This window comes from Mesocricetus auratus, unplaced genomic scaffold, assembly GCF_017639785.1.
Source record: "Mesocricetus auratus isolate SY011 unplaced genomic scaffold, BCM_Maur_2.0 Super-Scaffold_100025, whole genome shotgun sequence".
NCBI classification, from domain to species: domain Eukaryota; kingdom Metazoa; phylum Chordata; class Mammalia; order Rodentia; family Cricetidae; genus Mesocricetus; species Mesocricetus auratus.
Window position 1 is genome coordinate 15,414,652 of NW_024429206.1, and position 12,851 is coordinate 15,427,502.

General features: G+C 52.1%; 1 protein-coding gene across 1 annotated transcript in view; it reads right to left on the reverse strand.

Moving 5' to 3' along the window:
* Window positions 1-9,092, reverse strand: part of Rilpl1 (Rab interacting lysosomal protein like 1) — a 31,705-nt gene extending 22,613 nt beyond the window's left edge. The window contains 2 exon segments of the mRNA XM_040731334.1: window positions 2,433-2,583; window positions 8,784-9,092. Coding sequence (XP_040587268.1) covers window positions 2,433-2,583; window positions 8,784-9,092 — 460 coding nt within the window.
* Between the last annotated feature and the right edge of the window lie 3,759 nt (window positions 9,093-12,851).

A 12,851-nucleotide genomic window follows, 5' to 3' on the forward strand; every position in this document is an offset into this window, starting at 1 on the left:
CCCCACCCTGCTCCATGTCACTCATGACTGGGACTCAAGGTCACCAGCACCTGCCCTCTTTATCCCTGGGCACTACCTACCCCATGCCTGTTCCTCTAGTAGGTGGGGAACACTTGGTCCCTGATGTGTTCCCATGGTTTCCCCACAAAATAAAAATAACCTTGAAGGCAGCCTGGCATCTGCCCGCTTGTGGGCATGGAGAACACAGCCAGCTGGTCCCACGGAATCCGGGCACACTCAATGCTCAGTTTATTTCCTGTGCACACCTTACACTGGTCCACACTGGTCGGCAGGGCCAGGGAAAACTGCAAGGGCAGAGTCATACTCCCAGACGGAAGGGGCCTCAGGAAAAGCAGCTCAGAGCTGCCTGAGGCCTCTGAGACTTCGACAGATTGGGCAGCATGGCTCCCAGATCACCACCGCCCGGCTTACTTTTTTTTTTTTTCAAAGATTTTATTTATTTATTAAGTATACAGTACTCCAAGTATGCTTGCAGGCCAGAAGAGGTCACCAGATCTCATTACAGATGATTGTGAGCTACCATGTGGTTGCTGAGCATTGAACTCAGGACCTCCAGAAGAGCAGTCAGTGCTCTTAATCTCTGAGCCATCTCTCCAGCCCTATTTTTCTTTCTTTCTTTCTTTCTTTCTTTCTTTCTTTCTTTCTTTCTTTCTTTCTTTCTTTCTTTTTTGGTTTTTCGAGACAGGGTTTCTCTGTGGCTTTGGAGGCTGTCCCGGAACTCACTCTGCAGACCAGGCTGGCCTCGAACTCACAGAGATCCGCCTGCCTCTGCCTCCCAAGTGCTGGGATTAAAGGCGTGTGCCACCAACACCCGGCTTCTCTTTGGTTTTTCGAGACAGGGTTACTCTATATTGTTTTGGAGGCTGTCCTGGAACTCGCTCTGTAGACCAGGCTGGCCTCGAACTCACAGAGATCCACCTGCCTCCGTCTCCCTAGTGCTGGGAGCCACCACCACCTGATGTATGCAATGCCTGGGATCCAACCCAGCACCTCATGCAGGTCACTGGGCCACATCCCCAGCTCTATACGTTATCCTCTCAAAGTTGTAACCACAGATTCTACAGGGCCCCCATCCCAGTCCACTCCTGTCCATCAAACCAGAGGGCAGGGCTCTATGTGCACAGCCAAGGGTTTGCTTAGTCTGAAGAGCCTGCAGCCAGGTGTAGTAGCACACTGCTTTAATCCCAGCACTCAGGAGGCAGAGGTCTGTGAGCTAGAGGCCAACCTGCTCTACAAAGCAAGTTCCAGGAAATTCAGGGCTACATAGTGAGACCCTGCAAAAACAAAACAAGTTGGGAGGTGATGGCACACGCCGTTAATCCCAGCACTCAGGAGGCAGAGGCAGGCGGATCTCTGGGAATTTGAGGCCAGCCTGGTCTACAGAATGAGTTCCAGGACAGCCAGAGCTGTTACACAGAGAAACTCTGCCTCAAAACACCAAAAGAAACAAAGGGCCGGGCGTTGATGGTTGATGGCGCACACCTTTAATCCCAGCACTCGGGAGGCAGAGGCAGGCAATCTCTGTGAGTTCGAGGCCAGCCTGGTCTACAAAGTGAGTTCCAGGACAGCCTCCAAAGCTACAGAGAAACCCTGTGTCAAAAAACCAAAAAAAAAAAAAAAAAAAAAAAAAGAAACAAAGGAATAAAAAAGGGATAAATCTGGCGTCAGCTACAAGAGGGAGGATCCCATGTCAAGGGAAGGCTGTGGGTTGTGCGGAGTAGATGGAGCTCACAAGGACCAAACGCCACTGGCCATTCTGGCTTTCCCAGCCCCGGGAGAGAGTCAGGCATGAAGGTCCCAGGTAAGTTTATGGGACAGATGGCAGTTGATGGCCTCCAGTACCAATCAAATCAGAACTGCTGTCCCCACGTGCCGGCCACTCACCCTGTCCTGTGACCACAGCCTGACATCTCTTCAAACACAGAGGACAACCACAACCCTGTGATCTGATCTCCAGCCCCCATCGGCCCTGACCATCTTCTCTTTCCTTGGCCTTCTTATACCCCAGGGTCTCGCCACCTCAGGCTGCTACCCTCTGCCCCATCCCTGCTCTCATATACTGTCACCCATGTCCGCTCTCATATACTGTCAATTGTCACAGCCCGAAATAAGACATCCACCCGTTTAACATTTACGTATTTACTGCCTATCCTTCTGTGCGAAAACAAAGCTTCAAGCAGCCAGGGCCTGGCTTGTCCAGTGTGTCCCAGGGCCTAGAGGAATCATGTAGGAAGGCAGAAAACTGTGACAGCTAATTGAGTTCACATCGGCATCCTCATCTAGACCTAAGTCATTTCTCCCTGAGAGACTTAAGTCAGGAATCCTCCCGCCCACCGGGGCCAAAGGCTCCAGAGCAGAGGCAACGAACAGCCTGGGTGGCCGTGGGGGATCACTGGGAGGGGGTGCCTCACCTTCCTGCTTCTGAAACTCCTCCTCGGAGAGGCCCACGTCCTTGTGGTTGAGGTTGGTCATCAGCTGCTTATTCTCCTCTTGCAGCTGGGCGATCTGGGACAGGAGATCCTGAGCCTCGCCCCGCCACACGTCCTCCACCAGCTCCAGCTCCTGTAGAGGGGACAGACGCGGCCACAGCGGGGGTCAGAGCCACCCAGGATCTCACCTGCCCACCGGGAGAACTACTCTCTTTCTGGGACTTGTAGCCACCCCAAGAGAAGCGGCACACGGAGCCACATAGGGTCTTTTCTACTGACATGTGCATCGATGTCACAAGGACTCGTGTCCTATGTGGCTTTGTGAAGCACTCCATTACTAATAAAAAAAAATCTAGCTGGAGCAGCTGCGGTATGTGACTTTAAACCCAGCACTCTGGAGGCAGAGGCAGGCAGAACTCTTGAGTTTGAGGCCAGCCTGGTCTACGGAGCGAGTTCCAGGACAGCCTCCAAAACAATACAGAGAAACCCTGTCTTGAGAAAAAGGAGGAGGAAGAGGAAGAAGAAAGAAGAATCAGCTGAGACCTGGGGTGAGTTAGAGGCCAGCCTAGGCCACCTCCCCCAAAAAAAGACGCAGGAAAGAGGTCTACAGCAGTGATTCTCAACCTTCCCAAAGCTTCGACCCTTCAACACAGTTCCTCATGTTGTGGTGACCCCAACCATAACATTAATATTGTGGCTACTTCATTACTATATATTTGCTACTGTTACGAACTCTGATGTAAATATCTATGTTTTCCAATGGTTTTTAGGCAACTGCCCCACCCCTGGTGTCATGCTCCCACACAGGTTAAGAACTGCTGGTCCCAGAGAAACCCTGTCTCGAAAAACCAAAAAAAAAAAAAAAAAAAAAAAAAAAGAACTGCTGGTCCATAGTTACATTGCAGAAAAAAGCCAGCCAGACTTCACCAGCCCAGGAAGGCATAAACAAAACCGACCCATCCTCACAATGGGCTATTATCTGAACATAAAAAGGATGAAATGTTGCTAACGCTAACCCCAGCTAAGGAGAGAAGCCAGGTAAAAAAGGTCACACAGTCTGCAATGCAATTTCCCTGAAATTGCCTGACCAGCAAACCCACAGAGACAGAGGTAACCTGGGCTTCTGTCCAGAGTTCTGAGAGGCACCAGGAGTGACAGTCAGTGTGCACAGGTTCCTCTTCTAAGGCTATGCAGACGCTCTCAAGTTTACAATGGTGCAGTCTATACCACTCAGAGGCATGATGAGGCTGGGAGCACCATACCTGTGGCTCCGGATACAACCCAAGCTCAAGGACAGCAATTGCATCCTGTCAACACAAGCTTGCTTGATTGAGGAGCTGGAAACGGAACCCAGGGCCTCACACACGATACACAAGTATTCTCCCACTGAACCTCAGCCATAGCTCCTCACTGGGGGAATTCTAGGCAGCTGCTAAACCACTGAGCCATGCCCCCCAGCCACTCCCTGGGAGATTCTAGGCAGGGGCTCTACCACTGAGCCACATCTGCAGATCTCTTTTCAGATATGGTGTCATTAAGTTGTCTAAGCTGGCCTTGAACTCACTCTGTAGCATAGGCTGACCTTGTTTTGATTCTCCTACCTCAGCCTCCCCAGTAGCTGGGATTATAGGCTTGTACCACCAGGCCAGGCTTGAACTCTGTTCCTACTACAAATAGCTGATCATGGGCAGGTTCTTTAAACCTTGGGTACCCGAGAAATGATAACAGTATGTCCCTTTGAGGACTGTTGGGGCAATGAGGCGGTCAGCTGGATGGAAAGGGTTTAAAATGGCGCTGGGCACACAGAGAGTGTCTGCACAGTCAGGATGCGGCTGTCCTGGACCTCGCTCTGTAGATCAGGCTGGACTCAAACTCACAGAGATCCGCCTGCCTCTGCCTCCTGAGTGCTGGAATTAAAGGCGTGCGCCACCACCGCCCGGCTTTGATTTTATATTTTAATGTTATAGTTTTTGGTGCTGGGACTGTGCCCGGGGCCTTGTATACCTCAAGCACTCTTCCCCCCACCCCAGCCCATTGTGTACTTTTGAGACAGAGCATCACTAAGTTACCCAGGCTAGGGCTGGAGAGATAGCTCAGAGGTTAAGAGCACCGACTGCTCTTCCAGAGGTCCTGAGTTCAATTCCCAGCAACCACATGGTGGCTCACTACCATCCATAATGAGATCTGGTGCCCTCTTCTGGTGTGCAGACATACATGGAGGCAGGGTGTTGATTCATAATAAATAAATAAAATCTTAAAAAAAAAAAAGTTACCCAGGCTAGCCTAAAGCTTGCCATCCTCCTGCCTCAGCCTGCCAAATGCACCACCAGGTCCAGCTGTTGAGCATGATCCATTTCCTACTCCTGGCTTCCAAAACGTTACCCAGTCTTGCCCACATTTTCTAGTATTACCCATGGTTCCTTGCTTAGTGCTCAACTGCACGCATAACCCAGTAAAACAACACATTTCCTCTTCTTGGAGCAATTAATGCTGTAATATTATAGCAGCCATAGGAGAGGAATATAGATTTTAGTCACAGTTGGTTTTGTTTTCCTCTCATGTAGCCCAGGTTGGCCTCAAACTCCCTACGTAAAGCTGATTCTCCTGCCTCTGCTTCCCTAGTGTTACGATTATAGACATGCATACCATGTCTGTTTTCTACTGTGCTGGGAATCGAACCCAGGCCATCAGGAATGCTAGGCAAGCACTCTACCAACTAAGTTACAGCCCAGCTTTTTTTCTTTTAAGATTTCTTTTTAACTATGTGTAGGTGTGTGTGTGTGCACGTGCGCGTGGGTACGGGCCTCCCCCGGGGCCTCTCTGTGGCCGGCTCCTCACTTTGCCCTGCCCTCAGCTCAGGCAGTGTCTCCTGAGGAACTTCCCCGACAGCCCGCCACCTAGGCAACTGCCATCAGAGCAACCCGCTTCACCTCCTTCATGGCACTTAGTCATAAGCTGACATCCCTGTTGGTTTTTACGCTAGTACCAGTGAAATACTGGCTGGATTTCAAACATGAGGTTATGAGAAAGATGGGCCCTGGCAAGCTATCACATCAGGTCTGACTTGGTCGGGGACCCATGCGGTAGAGGGACACAAGTGACGCCTGTGGCTTGTCCTTTGACTTCCACCTGTTTAGCTCCTGGCCATAAATAAACAAATATGATTTTGACTGAAAAAACAAAGAACGGTGCCTGGGGCTGGGCTCAGTCAATAGAGTGCCTGACCAGCATGCACAAGGTCCTGGGTGCTTATTCCCAGCAATGCAGAAATCAGGCCCAGTGGTCCACACCAGCACTTCCAGCACCAGGGAGGCAGTGGTCACGAGCAGCGCTCTGCCAGAGGACCTGGGTTCAATTCCCAGCACCCACATGGCAGCGACACCGGTCTGTAACATCAGTCACCCTCTTTTGGCCTCTGTGGGCAAGAAGCATGTGGTGCACAGACATACATGCAGGCAAAACACACACATAAACTAAAATTAAATAATGAACACTCAATAATCCTTATACCAGGGGGTGGAGGAGGAGCATCTGTCCAGCTCACTTGAGGCCCTGAATTTGACCTGCAGTAACACAGAAAAACTCGAAAAATAGCAATTTTTTATGCTGAATCCAGCATAAAGCTCAGAGAACGAAAAGTGTCATGGATATACTGGTTTCCATTCTCCGTGTTAAAATGAATGTCACAGGTCTTTTTTTTTTTAAAAAGATTTATTTATTTATGTATACTGTGTTCTGCCTGCATATATGCATATGCAGGGCACAAGATCTCATTATAAGATGGTTGTGAGCCACCATGTGGTTGCTGGGAATTGAACTCAGGACCTCTGGGAGAGCCACTAGTGCTCTTAACTGCTGAGCCATCTCTCCAGCCCCGAATGTCACAGGTCTTAAGCATGTACTTTCTGTTGTTATGGAATGGCCTGGCCCTAGAATTGCAGGCCCACAGGGGCCAGACCTTCACCTGCTTCCCCAGGTCCCAGAATGGTGCCTGGAACATGGAAGTACATATGGGGTTTGGAGGTGAGGAGCATAGAGGGCTTGCTTAGCATGAATAAGGCCCTGGGTTGAATCCCCAGCTTTAAGAAACTGTATCTATATACGGCTGAGAGAACAACACAGACTGCGTGTTCTGTAAGGCATACCCACAAAGCCCCTGCTCTCTGTATTCTGACACCCACCTGCTGCTGCCTGCCTCGGCTTCCCTCTGCTGGCTACTGCCACGTCACCCAGGAGAGCACTTTGCACACCATGGCGAGTCCATAGGGCTATGGACTGCATCATCAGGCCTGAGGCTGAGTGACAGGCCCAGTGGAGCAAGTCTGTATGTCTGCGGAAGGCGAGGACACAGCCATTCTGAAGCCATGTTTACAGACAGAGAAGGAGACAGGAGGGAGAGCCGGGAGACAGCTCCGGGGCTGCTGAGGTTTTTGTGGAGGAAAAAAAAAGTAGCTTGAAGCGCCTCTGGTTGTAGAAGAGATCTGATGGGCTTGTTCTGACCTTGTATACAAGCCACACCAAGGTGCCTGGGCTGGAGAGGAGGGATTCCATCCCAGCTGTTTACAAACAAGTGCCGGTGCTGACTTCCTGGCTGCAGCCGGTGGCATTCTGAAGTAACAAGTGCAGCTGAGAATTCCATCTGATGACTTTGGTGACCTGTGATGGCCCAGCCCAGGCACAGCAGAAATAAAACACTGACTGGGAGGGGACATGAGAATGTGCCAGCAGGACTTCTAGCAGACACCCGGCCTGAGCCCACGGTCAGGGTTCGGCCTGACGGCAGGAACCTCCATCCCAGAACCCCTCCAGGAGAGGTGGAACATCTAGGAGCGGGGCATAGAAATGCCTAGGTGGGGGGCACCAATAACCCCTGGGGCATCTCAGTGTATCTACCCAGAATTAACATCTCTGTGCCTTGGGCCTCTAGTGACAAACTCCTTTACCCACTGGACCATCTTGCTGGCTTTGGCCTGTGCCTCCAACCCAGTGCTCATCACTGTCCTCCAGGGTGGGGACCGAGATTACCCCGTGATAGCAGAGGACACCATGACACAGAGAGGATAGCGATCTGTCCCAAAGCCCACAGCCTGCCAATTTGTGGGGTTTGAAACCAGGCTGTCTGGCTCCAATGTCCCAGTGATGCTGAGATTCTGGAAATGAATTACAGGACCGAAGGAGGCACTTTCCGGCTCCAAGTGTGACCCTGGAAGTGCAGTTGACTCTGAGGAGCTCAGTTTCCTTCCTGACCCCAGGGTACAGGAAGGGGGGGTGTTCATAAACACAGCCAGGGCTGACACGCACACCCATGGTCTGTCCTCAGGGTGAGGCTGAACACCTAGTTTTGACCGTTGTTTAGAAAACTTAAGATCCAACCCAACAATAGAGGACGGCCTGCCAGGGAGTTTCAGAGAGGCCAATCAAACTTCCTGAGGCCACACAGCAAGCCAGAACAGGTTCCAGTATCCAGAGGAAAGGAGTTTCCTCCCATCCCCGGCCGGAGTTGTCCGACAAAAGCGGCTCAGGCTGAGGTTTGGGCAGGAAACCACACGTCTCCCACTTCCCTACCCCAGGCTCTTAGTCTGGTCTGGTCTGGTCTGGTCTTCGGAAGGCAGACGACTGCTCTTGGGGCAGAGGTGGGCCTGCTATTCACTGCTCCAATTCAAGCAGACTGGAGAAGTATCTCTCTCCCAAGGGCTTTGGTAACCTACGGTAAATCCCTCCGCATTTGGACCCTCTGCTCTCTCATCCGAAAAAAAAAAATCCTCACTATGCAGTTGTAAAATAATTTAAAGAAAGGATCAAGGCCGGGAAGGCACCTCGGGGTGTAGGCGAATACGATGGGGGAACCCTGGGAAAAAAAAGTTGCCACTATGAAGCCCGGGGTGGGAGCTCAGGACTGGCGCTCACTCTGGGGGCTCTGCAGGGACTTAAGATAGGATGAAACCGGAGGGCTGGTCATCTGGTGTCATACCCAGGTCACAAAGGTGGGTGGGGACTGACTTCCTTCCTGGAATAAAATAATGCTATCTAAGTCCTGTGCCCACCGCATCCCGTTTGATCCTCGTAGGTGGGTTCTACTGTAATCACCACTGGACAGGCTCAACGACAAAGCACAGAGAGCCTCTGCAAGTTACCCAAGGTCACACAGCTACTCAATGCTCCCAGCGGGGCCAAGAGGACAGGGGAGCCTCCCTCGGTCCTTCACCCTGAGCATTCTCTTCTACTCCACTGTGTACACTCATCCACACGGAAACTAGCGGCTGCCCAGAACCTAATGGCACCCACGGAGTTGGAGCCCCTTGCCCGGACCAGCAGACTAAGGCCTCCGCCCACCTTCTGATGCTTTCGCTCCTTCTCAATGCGGTCCATCCTCTCCACGCGCAACCGGTCCAGCTCCAGGCGCAGCTCGTCCAGCTCGGGGGCGACGTGGTGCCGGCTCACCAGCACCTCGAGAATCTCCAGGACTCTCACGACCTTGGGCATGAGGCGCGCGATGGCCTCGCAGCCGTGTTGGTCGATGACCCTCTCGAACTCGTGGCCCACGAGCGACGCGATGTCGTACACGTCCATGACGGTCAGCTCCGCCACATTCTTCTCCAGCGCCGACAGGGCGGCGGGCGGCGACCCTAGCGGCTCCTCCATGGCCCCGCGCGGGCCCCGCGCCGCCGGTCCACTCGCGTAACTCGTGAACTTGGGGGACAAGGGGGGCGCTGGAGCACCGCGGGGAGGATGGCGAGGGCGGCGGCGCGTGCGCAGGCCCGTGGCGCCTCCCGACTTGCAGCTCCTACACCGAGCGATGGAGACGCGGGTCCCGGCCTGGGTAGCGAGTGGCGCCCGGTGCCCGAAGGGACCGCGGCCCCGAGACTCCTCCCGGGGAGGAGAATCAAACTTTGGCGACGCCGAGTGACTCCGGCTGGTCGGCTCCTCCCTGCGGGGACGCTACGAGGCGACGTGGGCTTGGAGAGGGGCGCGCGGGTCCGTCTCCGGGGGGTCCCGGTGCGCAGCCCCGCTGGTCCCGAAGCTCCGCCCCCGGCTCCGGTCCCGCCTCCCGGGCTCTGGTCCCGGCGACCCCGGCCCTGTTACGCCTCATCCAGCCGCGCTCCGCCTCCTGGGCAGCGGGGTGGGGGCACGGCTCACGGCCATTGGCTGCTGCAGGAAGGGGGCGGAGTCCGTCTGCTGAAGGACTGGGTCAGGAGGTGGGCTCACGCTGAGATCCAGCTCGAGCAGAGGGCCCCCCCCCCCCCCCGGCACCTAGAACCCCGTTGCTCTTCCCCTGGTCACCCCAACTCGGTGACCCCGCGCTTCAGTGGGCGCCTCGGGGACAGCATCTTTCAGCGCACAAGGGTCCTCGGTCCCCAAAGCCGCCCAATGCACTGCCCGGATTCCAGCTCATCCTGGGGAACCTCTGACCCCCTCACGTCTACCCTTGGCTCCACTGTCTACCCCGACTCCGTGGCACACAACCCTATGCTCCAGCAGAGTCTTAGGCGAACTGCAGCCAGCAAAGCAAAGTGTCCTCGGTCTCCAAAGCCTCTGGCTACCCCGCTTGCCCAGTCACTAACGTTAGCAGCTCTTTAAAGCCAAAACATCAAAACATCGCTTCGCTGTGGAAGAAGACACGCTGAAGATTTGGGTCTCAGTCCCAAGACTGGTCCTGAGCTCTCTTTGTCCTTTGTCCTGGCGAAATCCACTTGTCGGTTAGACTCCATTCCACGTCTGGAGAGGTTATCCTGAATCTGGCGCCGCCGGCCCGTACTATTCTGTTTCCAGTGGAGCATGGAGGAGGAACCCCCTGAATTCCCATCATCGTAAACTGCCCTCCACATACATAGCATTAGGTTCTGCTCGCAGAGGGGCCTCCACTGTCAGACTGAGAGATTCCTGGTCCTTCACGACAGAAAGTTTGTTGTTTTTGTTTTGAATCACAACTCTCTATAGATACCAGGCTTCTGGTTTTCAAACTCATATAGATCCTCCTGCCTCTGTCTCCTGAGTGCTAGGATTAAAAGCAGGTGCCACATTTTATCCCATTTACAAAAACAAAAATCAAACCAAACAAAAACATTGAGGAAGCCCAGAGGTTACAGTAACCCCCACCTCAATCTGTTGTTCCTTTGCGTGTTCTCTCTCTCTCTCTCCTCTCTCTCTCCTCTCTCTCTCTCTCTCTGTCTCTGTCTCTGTCTCTCTGTCTCTGTCTCTCTCTCCTCCCAGTTACAAACGCCCAATTATTGTCTGGAAACATTAAATGATAATAGCGGAAAGAAACAATTTGTAAGTTGTTTCCCACACACACAACACACAGGTTTCTCTGTGTAACAGCTGTCCTGGAACTCTCTCTGTAGATCAGGCTGCCTCTTAACTCACAGAGACACACCTGGCCTCTGCCTCTCTAGTACTGAGATTAAAGGTATACACTACCATCACCTGGTTTACAATTTATAAGTTTTTTGTTGTTGTTTTGTTTTCTTGTTTTTTGAGACAGGGTTTCTCTGTATTGTTTTGGGGGCTGTCCTGGAACTCGCTCTGTAGACCAGACTGACCTCGAACTCACAAAGATCCACCTGCCTCTGCCTCCCGAGTGCTGGGATTAAAGGCGTGCGCCACCAATGCCCAGAAATTTGTAAGTTTTAAGTAACTTTGCGTACAGTATATTATTATAACAATCATACTTTATTGTTAAAAAATCTTTACTCGAGCTGAGCAGTGGTGACACATGCCTTTAATCCCAGCACTCAGGAGGCAGACTCAGGTGAATGAGTTTGAGGCCAGCCTAATCTACAGAGTAAATTCCAGGACAGCCAGGGCTACACAGAGAAATCCTGTCTTAACAAAACAAACTCAGTAGCTGGGTTTTTGTCTGCACTGGTGGTTGTTGCACTGGGGGTTGCTGCTCTGTGGGCTGCTGACTGGGGGCTCTGGAGGTTGCTGCATTGGAGGTTGCTGCACTAGAAGTGGCCGTATTGGGGTCAGCAGCACTGGGGCCTCTTCACAGGGGGGAAACTGTTGCTCTGGGGGCTGCACTCTCCTGTGGAATCTGCTCAACATCTGGAAGGTAGCTGATCAACACAGCTCAGCTCAACACTGGGAGACCATTGTCTGAGGCTCTGCTGGAAGAACATTGTACATTTTAGATTATTTAATGTGTAAACTTTGGGGTGACTGTGTCACTCCAAAACTGTCTCTTCATGTGTGTGTCAGGGTTTCTTTGTGTATCCTTGGCTTTCCTGGAACTTGCTGTGTAGATCAGGCTGGCCTCGAACTCATAGAGATCTGTCTGCTTCTGCCTCGAAGAGTACACCACCACCACCCAGTTGTGTATACATTTTCGGTTTTGACTTTTAAAAACAAAATCCTATTTTACATACCAATCCCAGTTCCCTCTCCCTCCTGTCCTCCCACTCCCCACACAATCTCCCATCCCATCCCCCACCCACTCAGAGAGGGTGAGGCCTCCCATGTGGAATCATCAAAGTCTGTCACATCATTTGGGGAAGGACCAAGGCCCACCCCCTCCCATATTTAGGCTGAGCAGGTATCCCTCCATAGGGAATTATATACGTTTTTTGACTAATGTATAACAAGGGCTATATACATGTTTTTAAAGCAAGTGAATATAGACCTATTAAAGGAATGCAGCCGGGCGTTGGTGGCGCACGCCTTTAATCCCAGCACTCGGGAGGCAGAGGCACTTGGATCTCTGTGAGTTCGAGGCCAGCCTGGTCTACAAGAGTTAGTTCCAGGACAGCCTCCAAAGTCACAGAGAAACCCTGTCTTGAAAAACCAAAAAAAAAAAAAAAAAAATGCAAGAAAGAACTCCCAAGAGAAGCCGAGCGTTGGTGGCGCACGCCTTTAATCCCAGCACTCGGGAGGCAGAGGCAGGCGGATCTCTGTGAGTTCGAGACCAGCCTGGACTACCAAGCGAGTTCCAGGATAGCCTCCAAAGCCGCAGAGAAACCCTGTCTCGAAAAACCAAAAAAAAAAAAAAAAAAAAAAAAAAGAACTCCCAAGAGAAGGGAGGACTACAAGAAAGGAATACCCTTATTTTATTTATAAACGGAGCCATCTTGTTGATCCTATTTAACTAATTAACCAACCAATCAATTTTTTTTCCAAGCCAGGATTTGATTTCTCTCTGTAACCTTGGCTGTCCCAGAACTTGCTCTGTAGACCAGGCTGACCTCAAACGCGGTGATCCGCCTGCCTCTTCCCATGAAGTGCTGGTAGAAACGGCGTTTGCCACCACTGCCTGATTTATCAATCAGCTTTGCAACAGGGCCTCCCTATATAGGGCTGGTTGGCCTGGAACTCACTATAAAGACCAAGACCAGGCTGGCCTTGAACACTTAAAGATCTTCCTGTCTGTGCTTCTGGAGAGAAAGCTGACATTACAGGTATGTACTG